The 10,446-nt window shown below is 27.5% G+C and overlaps 1 protein-coding gene across 1 annotated transcript; it reads right to left on the reverse strand.

The window, feature by feature from the left end:
* Positions 1-6,863: 6,863 nt before the first annotated feature.
* Positions 6,864-9,052, reverse strand: LOC100810395 (uncharacterized). The gene is made up of 2 exons (XM_003555756.5): positions 8,803-9,052; positions 6,864-7,917 (listed from the first exon to the last, which is right to left on the reverse strand). The coding sequence occupies exons 1-2, from the start codon at positions 8,870-8,872 to the stop codon at positions 7,187-7,189; spliced, it is 801 nt and encodes a 266-aa protein (XP_003555804.1). The 5' UTR covers positions 8,873-9,052; the 3' UTR covers positions 6,864-7,186.
* Positions 9,053-10,446: the final 1,394 nt, after the last annotated feature.

The raw sequence follows: 10,446 nt of genomic DNA on the forward strand, positions 1-10,446 counted from the left end.
ATTTGTTTGCTCTTCTTAATAGTATATTTCTTTCAATATATCATCTTTTATCTTTATTTCCAAATTGAATTTTAATAAAAATAAATAAATATCAATAATTAAAAACAATCTTATATTATAATGTAAATTGTACATTATTAATCTAATATCTATTTTTTATATTTAAATATTTATGTATAATTTTTTATGAAAAATATTTATGTATAATAAAATTTAATTATAATAAAAAATGTTTATTTAATTGGCTTACCATTATCCTTCTATTGTTGTCAAAATTTAATTTTTCTATCCCTATCCTTTTTTGCATGAATTTGGTCATCTACTATTTTAATTATTTAATTTTTCTCAACTTGTTAACTTCAGATCTTATATTTAATATTTAATGATACGTTGACTTAACATTATGTACTGTCATATCAACATTTTTATTCAATATTAAATGTGAAGTTAAAGTTGATAGATAAACTAAAATTGTATAATTGAAATAGTAAATATATAAGTTTGCAAAATAAAATAAAATAAAGAGACCAAAAATCAAATTTTAATCATAGCAGAGAAAGATCAAAATTGCAATTGATTATATTTAAATAATCATGAAAAAAATATGTGTGTGCTTGCACACAAGGACGGATTTACTTGACCGTTTGCTTTTGATTCTAATTCATATACATATATTGACTTAAAACATAAACAAATAGGTTTGTGTGCTACCAAACAAGTTAATGAGCAACATTAGCAATATTCCTAACATACGAAATTTACACATCATAAAACAAAAGAGTACAAAAAAAAAATAAATTCAGCAACATTAACCATCACCCTAACATTCACTGAGTCCACTCTTTGGTGGCTTCCATTTCACATGAAATTGTCGCTCCCATGTGGGCATTTAATCTCCATCCGTCTTTGTCATGGACAGGCCGGTTTAAGGTATTTAGAGGAGTAAAGCCAATTTTTAAATAAGATTTTTTCAGTTTAATAATTTTTTAACAAAAAATAATGTTTTTATTGGAAATTTATTTTTGGAGATTTTAAGGATGCAAAACCATTTATTAATTTATTATAATAGATTTTCGTTAACATTTTTTTTCAATCAATATTAAAGCCAATGCATTCAATCTTTCTGACATTGTTAATGTTAAATAAGATTTAATTAATTTTAGTTTTGAAAAACTTTTTTTCGTCTAAGTAATACTTATCGAAATTGTTAACATTATTCTATAAGCAATAAAAGTATTAGGAAAAGAATCAATTTTTTTATATAATTAAGTATGTCAATTAGTGTATCATTTTTTACTTGTACAATTTCTTTTACAATTTTTAATTCGATAAATAAATCTAATCCATCAATATTCGAGTAATTATTATATTTTAATGAGCTTTCAAGACAATATTCTTTTAAATTATTACTATTCAAAAACTTCAATTTCTTAATACTAAATAGAAAAACAAAAATATTTTCATATATTTTAAATTGTTCAAATCTATTTCTTAATACGGTAATTGTTTGATCTATTGTATATAAGAAGTAATCAATTTTAAATGATTCTTTAGGAGATTATACAACTTCATTATCAATATTCTCTTCAAATTTTTTTTTACGAATAACATATTTTTCACAAAACTTGGGTTCTATATCCATTTAGTAGCAAATTCTTTAGCAAAAATTATAGCATTTTCATATCCATCTTTTCTATATTTTTCAAAAAAAAAGAAATAATATCTTTCAATTGTTCTATAGCAACATCCATACCCATATCCTTTATAATATTTGTTTTAATTTCACTTGCTAACAAATTTATCAATTCATCTTGTATCCAATGTCCAAGGTAATGATTATTAATTTTATTATTTTTATTAATTTGACGAATATGTTCTTGCATTATAGGATCAAATTCTGCAATCATTTCAATTATACTTAAAAAGTTTTCACTACTTTCTTTGTAAATTATTTCATATGTTCCACGAAATGCTAAGTTATTTTTTGCAAGAGTTTTAACGACTACAATAATTTTAAATAAAACATTTCTCCTATGTTTCCTATCTCTATTTATTTGTTCTTGAACATGTTTGTCAATTGTTTTAATTTTTAGTAACCTTGTTTCTAAGTCAATCCATAAACTCATATTAGCAATGTGGTCATTACTTATCTCATGATTCCTCAACTTATGACTAATATTTCTCCAATCCCTACTACCTTCATTAGCTAATCTAGTTGTACTAGGAACAAGATTAAGCAATTTGCAACAAAAACAAAAGACTTTATCCAAATCTTGAGAATAAATTAACCATCTTCTTTCATGTTGTTCACCATTAGACAACTTTTGAATGTCAAATGATGAAAAAAAGTGCCTTGAGAATTCATCCTTAGGAAAATCTATATTAGTAATTTTAATAGGACATTTTTCTACTAATAAATCTCTCAAACTTGTACTAATATTTGTCCATTAACTTGGATCGTATATTTTTAATAGTTTTTCTTTTAATTTATTAATTTATTCTTCTTTTTCATTTTGAGTTTGAGAATCAATATAATCTTGTTCATTAACTAATAATACTTCTTCGCTATTTTCATTTTCATCAATTACTACATTGTTAACTTGTTCATTAACTAATAATTCTTCTCTATTTTCATTTTCATCAATTTTTACATTTTTAACTTGTTCATTCAACAAGCAATTACCTATATTTTTAAATTTATTTTTATATGTTTTGATAAATCTATCTAAAGTCCCTTTTTGTAATTCAATTAAAGCATCAACTCTTTTTTTTTTTTAAGTTTTGAATAACTAGAATCAAATTTTAGAGTTGAAATTTTTAAATAAAGCAACTAATGTATAAAAAATAAATAAAAATTATAAATCAAGATTATGAAAAAAAATGTTAGAACAATAAACCTGATTGCCAACTTGCAAATAGATTGCTTTATATACTTCTTTGAGTTGAGATACTTCACCACAATGCTCTCTGAACTCTGAAACTAATAAATGTAAAACAGAAATATTTTAGAATTTCAAGAAATTATACACAAATAGTATTAGATATTATGTAATTCTCAAATATGCATGTATAAAATAATTTTTTGTGGGAGTCCTAAGGTGATATATGAGTAATCTTGACATGCAACCCTAGAGAGTAGTAAAGCGCATTATGTGTTAATTGAAGAGAACAAGAAACTGCATATTTTCATATCAAAAGTCTAGAAGTTTAGAAATCATTGAGTATTTTGACTTTATTTTTTTCGAAATGTCTTAATAGCAATCACTCCACATAAGGATCCACATTTAATCGTGTCGGTGGAGTTAATATTTTGCTATAAGACATCATACTAGAATTTATGATTGCTAAATTATTATAACTGGTTTGCCTGTTATCGCCAACATTAAGTAGTCATCGGGTGTTTATTGGGACAATATCTTAGCGGTATTATTAAGGATTCAATCAAGTAAAAGTTTGTTGACATAAAGTATTTGATTGTTAAATAAAGAATTCAGAAAATATGGATTTGTATAGAACATATAGACACTTATTTCATACTAGCTGATCCACTTACTAAGGATATGACACTTAAACTTTTTCATGAGCACAACTCATATGGGTGTAATTCCTTATAGTACCTTAGTTTAGTGAAAATCTTACTTATGTTCTATATCTTACGATTTACAAATATTTTGTTGTTTGAATTTTCTACAGAAATAATGTTGAAGTTTATCATTTTATTATAAGTTTATTTTGTTTGCAATATTTATGTTGTGTTTGGATAGATCTTTATAAAGAATAAAGTTTAGACTTGGAAATAGACATGACTAAGATCACATTGCATGTAATTTCCATGTTGCTTATTCATATTGACCTATGTCATTAAGTGTATTGATGTGGTGGTCATTGGAATCTAGTTACATTTGTTGTAGTGACGAAAACCACAATGATTTCATTATTGATATATGAGATGGACTAGGTTGTTGTTAAGGAGGAAGTCTAAAGGTAAATAGCTTAGAGATGCACACTTAAGGATTTTTTATATAATTGTTACAATATGTAACTTAAGTGGGAGATTGTTAGAATTTTCTATTTCAATAATTAATGTAGGCTAATATTATAAGACAATTATATTAGTTATTTATCATTAGTGAGTTTTAATATATGTGATTAAATGAACCCGTTAGACAACTAAATTAGAGGATATGAACTTAAATGAGCAGATGCCAGTGTTGAGCCATTAAGGGATAATGAGAACCTTATTAGGTTAATACGTTGTAAGAAGATTATGGTCCCTTCCTCTTCTCCCATATGAAGAGTTATGAAGGGTCATATTAATGAATAAAGATGTTTTGGCTTTGGAAGAACCATGAAGCCACCAATTACCTATGAATTCAGATTTCGTTATGTTTGTTTGATCAATCATTATGGATCCAGGTATTCCTAAAATTCTTCATGATAATTTAACATAATGTGTTTTTGGTAGTTATTGACATTTTATTAGGGCCCTCTAAAATTCCAACACTTCTTTCATTTGTTTAGGCATTCACCCATCATTAAAATTCCTTCCATGTTCTTCAATTACAAGCATCGTTATCTTTTCAGTAAGAGTTTTATAATTGAAACTCACCCAAAACACAAAAGCAACTAAACTGCCTACACCTTTCCGGTGATAGATTGAGTATTTGTCACTTCCAATCTATATCTCACCTATGCATACTTCTAGCATATGGAGCAATTCATTTGCAAGAAGCCATTCTATCAATTTTTACGATGAGTTCCAACCCTAAAGGCCAATTCTTTAACATCTGCTTTATAATAACACCTATCCCATTTGTTACGATAACTACAATAAATTAATGTTTTGTAAAAGGAGGGCTTAGGATATTATCATTTAGGTTAGTCATGATAGCAGTAGGCGTTGATTTTGAACAAATGGGTTAATTAAGTAGCCCTTTTACCTTACTAATATATACTTTTTTCTGCTTTTTTTTTAAAAAAAATTCTTCCTAAAAATGTTGTTATTCGATTTTTTAATTGAATCAATAGGTAAATCTCCATTTTCATTTGAACCTTTTTACTTTTCTTTATCAAAATCTGATCATTTATTTGTTTTATTTTTCATTCATGAAATTCTTTAAAATCTTATAAATTCACGTCATCTTTTCAAATCTTATGAATTCATATATTATAAATTCATTAAAATTCAAATTATAAAATATAATCATAAAAATTTTATAAATTATTAGTCTTTAAAAATCCACTAGATTTTTTTATTCTAAAACAATAATTTAAATTCCTTTGAAATCCTAATTGAATACAGCCTTAGATTCATGAGAAACTAAAAATTTCCTTCTAAAACTGGCATAGTTCAAAATTGATGTTTACTAATATTTTAAATTTAAATTTTCATACAATAATTTGTTCTATATAAACTATACACAAACTTTAAAATAATATCTTGTGTTATAAGTAGTGAGTAATATTGCATCTATCCATATAGTTTTAAAGATTAAAGTTTATTCAAAACTTCTTTATAATATTTATTATTTCATTCTATTTTTAATCATTTTTAATTTCAAATTATTATTAAAATTTATATGCTTTAAATTATTTTAAATAATTATTTTTTCAGAAAATAAATTTTTATTTGTTAACAGGGACAACTAACCTTTTGTTGGTTAAACTATAATGATTTATAAACAAAAATTTAAAAGCATATTAAACTTTCAAATAGACTTTAGTTATTTAATTTTTTTCAAAATAGTATTAGATATTATTTTTTAAATTTAGATGATTAAAATTTTTATATTGAAAATTTACACTTGTCTTATGTATTTTTTTTTCAATTATCACTTGGACTTTTGTTATAATTGTAAATATCGCTTTATGGTATGTTTATAATTGTGATTTACATTAAATAAAAATAAAAATAGTAGTATTGTTAAGTGCTCGTGAGTTTTCAATTAGACCTTTTTAATTATTTTTTTTAATATATCTTTCTAATTTAACAAAGATTGAGATTTATCGTAAACAAGTAACATCTTATTTTCCAATAAAAAAGAAATATCTTATTATTTTAGAAAAATCAAAGGATATAAAATCACTTTTTAATGATTATGACATGCTTTTGTAAAGAAAAATGATTATGACATACTCGAATCATGTGTGAAATCCTAAGTATGATTTCATAATATTCATATAAAGGATCATTCTCACATATTCCTTCAACTATTTAAATATATTTTAACCTTCGAATAACACTCATATAAAACATCATTTTAAATAATTAAAGATTATTTTGAACCTTTTAAATAAGATAAGATAAAGTAAAAATTTTAAAAGATAAATGACTATTTTGAACCTTTTAAATAAGATAAAAGACCAAAATAAATCTTTTAAAAAATGAGGGCCCAAATTAATAAAATAAAATAAAATAAAAGATCAAAATAATTATTTAACCTTCATAATATAAAACCCTAACATCTTTGTCAAGATTCCACACAACTAACATCGTAATTTTTTCATCCAATAAAGTGTAACCAAGTCTTCATTTTAATGATCATGACATGCTCCTTTCATGTGACCCATCTACAATAAGAAGTAAATATACCCTAAAGAGTTTGTGTTTAATTCAATTAATTGCGATTTGCAAGTCACTCATTGTCATAAAGGAGTGCTTTTGTATATGCCCTCTCCCACCCTCGAATGAATTTCGTTGTAACCAATTTTTGCTAAAGATGAAGGATACGGATAGCTTCCAAAATTTCAATGCTTCAAGCCTACTGAAAACCATTATCATTATAGTTTCGATCAACTTCTCTTTGTGACTTTTTTCCCCCCTTGAATCCGACCGGTTAAGCAATAGTATTGCAACAGATACATTGAGCAATAGCATAATTGTTAGGACCTTCTATATTCGCCAATTACAAGAGGTGGAGCACTTCTAAAGTCTCCAGAGGTTAGCAATCCCTACTATATTGAAACAAAGACATCGAAGAAAAACACTAATAATCGACCTAAAATTTGAGCACGTACCAATATATGAACTTCAAATTTTCATCTGTTTAGAATCTTCATATGTTACATGGCTCTGAGGTTCACTAGAATATAAGCATTGGATTCTTCGCTGGGAGATGATTTTGTCAACACTAAAGGCCCTCGGAGCTGCCTGAAATTTTATCAATATACGAACTTTAGATTTTCATCACAGTTCAGAATCTTCATATGTTTCATAGCTCTGACGTTCAGTAGATTTATAGGCATACGATTCTTCATCGAGAGGTGATTCATAAACACTGGAGCCTTCAGAGCCGTCATAAACAGGAGTTTCACCAAAAAAGGAACTTTCAGATCGTTCGGATTTTTCGCGAACTTCAGTTTCTGCTGTCTGAACAAATTGCAACAACAAATGCACTCCATTAACCACATCATAAACCATTAATCCTATTCTACCACCAACCCAACTGCCCAGATGACTTCCAACAAGATAGCCAATTCTACCAAGCCTTTGCTCCCCAAGGAATCCTCCAGCATAAGTACCAAACAAAGTACCAGTGCCTCTAAGGAACCCTTCTGTGACAGTACCACCATAGTAAATAGCCTCAAAAAAGTCCCATCCAGAAGAAATGATGGGACCTATAATCCGCTTGGCTTGACGGGAAGCCAATTTTGCTGCCTTCTTACCTTCTTTCTGAGCATGTTTTGCCGAATCCGTTGGGGACATCCCCTGAGCAACAGCATCAACAAGGGCAGACTCAATTGCTTGGCTCCTTGCTCTTTCAGCATGAGAAGACCTAATATTGTAAAAATAGAGCTTCACACCTTCCTTGACAGCACATGCTACAGTTCCAGAACCCATATCGAAGCAATTTAAGATCGTAAACTTTCCACTCTGAGATGACCCCTCCTCCCCAACAAGTTCCCTGCATTTTTCAGCTGAAAGAAGCAACTTACATGAGCATAAACAGACACTTGAATTACCAAACAGGGTAATTTTGAGATTTTCAACAGTCAAATATGACAATGTAAGGTAAGAAATGAAAAGCAATAAACCATCAATTTGGTCCCCTAAATATTACCCTCTCTCTTAAGTAGTCCTAAAGTAATAAAACTATATAAATTATCTTTCAAGTATTGAATATCCGTCAATTTAGTTCCTAATTTAATATATTTTACTGATGTTCAGGGACTAATTTGAAGATTCTTTTCAATTTTTGAGGGATTACTTAGCATGATTTCTAATACTTGAGAAATTACTTGTATAATTTTACTTCAGGGACAATTGCCGAGAGGGTCATATTTGAAGGATGAAATTGAGGGTTTATTCAAATAAAAAAGTTATTTCTTTTATAGAAAAACCAGAAGTTAGTTTATTTGTTTTGCTAATGAGTAATGGCCACACAAGAAGAAAAACATATAAGCACAAAAGGTCCAAGGCAATCATTAGAATTCATGCTACTAAAAGAAAGAAAGAAAGAAAGAAGAAAACTTCCCCTCAATCAATCCGTTGTTTCTTGGACTATACAACCAGTCATAGTTGTTTTTCTCCAATAAATCCTACCCTACCTCAACGGGATATCCAAATTCATCAACGATACTCCTATTACGAATAAGCGGGGAAAAAATTTAATAAGCGTGAACTAAAGGCTTTGTTGATAAATGTCATGTATTGAATATAAAAAAATTGTAGAGTCAAAATAAGCAACACGAATTGCAGTGATTTGCGATCTGTTGTTGGGGAGGATTATCGTTCACCCTAGATCTTAAATTTATAGAATAGTTTGAATTTGAATAGAGAGAGAGATGAATAAAGTGAATTACCTGTGAAGCTAAGAGCAACGATGGCAACAACGGAGATGAGCAAATGAAGCCTTCTACTCTCGAAATCCATGGCGATAACAGAAAAGCCTAACTAAGCCTAGAGTCTAGATCATAAGAAACTATCGTGTATAGCAGCCAATTTGAATGGTCCAAAGAGAGGGAAGAGTCTTAGCCTTAACCGTGCCTTCTCCGCGGCCTCTTCACGGCGATGACATTGACCGTTGACTACAATACCCAGAACTTCAGAACAAAACCAACCGTCTAAAAGGAAGGAACCAACCAATCAAGAATCAGTGGGCCAAACCAAAACCATTGTAGACCCAAACCATCAATGGATTTTCTTCTTGCACCCAACATATTTCCTTATACATCTAACAGTGAAAGGGAAAAATCCAAAATATCCTTATGTATAGTCCATATGGATTATTAATCCCTATGGTCAATCCACAATTTGCAAGTCCCATACTGATTGACAATCCATATTATCAATATTATATTAAAAATGTTTTATGTCGAACATGTGATATTTGCCTTGTTAGTATAACACTTTAACCAAGTGAATTAATAAGTTAATTATGTTAAAAAATAATTAATGATGTTATGTAATATTAAAATTTCTAATGTATATTTAATACATATATAAATTTACATAATTAGTTTTGTTATAATTAATTTTGATCTAAATTTTTTTATTAAACTTATGATTTTTATTTAAAATTCTTCTGATTTTTATTTAAAATTCTTCTATGTCACAAATTTCATCCTACACCCCCTTTTCATTTTAAATTTCCAAAATTTCCTTCTTTCTTATATATTTTTTCGATATCATAATATTACCGGGTCAAGGGAAATTTTCCGAAATGCAAATAGGGTGTGATTTTACGGATTGAGTAAAATCAATATTCTGGATTAAGTTTTCCAGAACACACAAATTGAAATCCGAAAAACATAATCTGGACAATGAATGAGTTGAATGCTGCGGATTACTCAATCTGTAAATTCACACCTTTTTTATACATTCCAATTTCGTTATTCCATAATTAAAAATTCTAAAGTTGTTTAATTAACGTTCCAGATTATTGTTTTGGAAACATAGAAATATATTAAAAAAAGATTTATTTAACATTCCCGAAGATTTAGCTAAATAGGTCCGTTCAAATTTAATAGACTTTTTTTTAAAAAAGGCTATGACTTGATTTATTTGATTAGACAGATTTTTTAAAAAGTTTGAACATGTTTTTTATTAAACAATCTAAGTCAAGCCTTAAAAGTCTTAAATGAGTTGGATCAGAAGTCTCTCATGAACGATCTGCCTTATTTTCATCTTTATCAATCATGATGATCCAGGATATGCAAACCCACCATGATGACCTTAATATTAAACTATATTATTCATGAAAATGGTACTTATTTTTATATTATTTAATGAAGGAATGCTAATGTTATTTTTTCTTACACTTTTTTTCTAATATTCTATCTACAATTGATTAAAATTTTTTTATTAAAAATTATCTTTGATATATCTCATTTCTTGTTTAAGGATTTCCTCTCTTGGTTTAGAAGTAAGATCCATCAAATTTGATAGTGATTTCCAATAAATTTCAACCAATTATAAGAAGAGAGTTAAAAGAAGAGTGTTAAAAA

This window comes from Glycine max, chromosome 20 (genome assembly GCF_000004515.6).
Source record: "Glycine max cultivar Williams 82 chromosome 20, Glycine_max_v4.0, whole genome shotgun sequence".
Taxonomy (NCBI): Eukaryota; Viridiplantae; Streptophyta; class Magnoliopsida; order Fabales; family Fabaceae; genus Glycine; species Glycine max.

Coding starts and splice junctions, on each gene's coding strand:
- LOC100810395 (XM_003555756.5), bottom strand. CDS start 8,872: ATGGATTTCGAGAGTAGAAGGCTTCATTTGCTCATCTCCGTTGTTGCC. Junction 7,918..8,802: donor CGTTGCTCTTAGCTTCACAG/GTAATTCACTTT, acceptor TGCTTCTTTCAG/CTGAAAAATGCAGGGAACTT.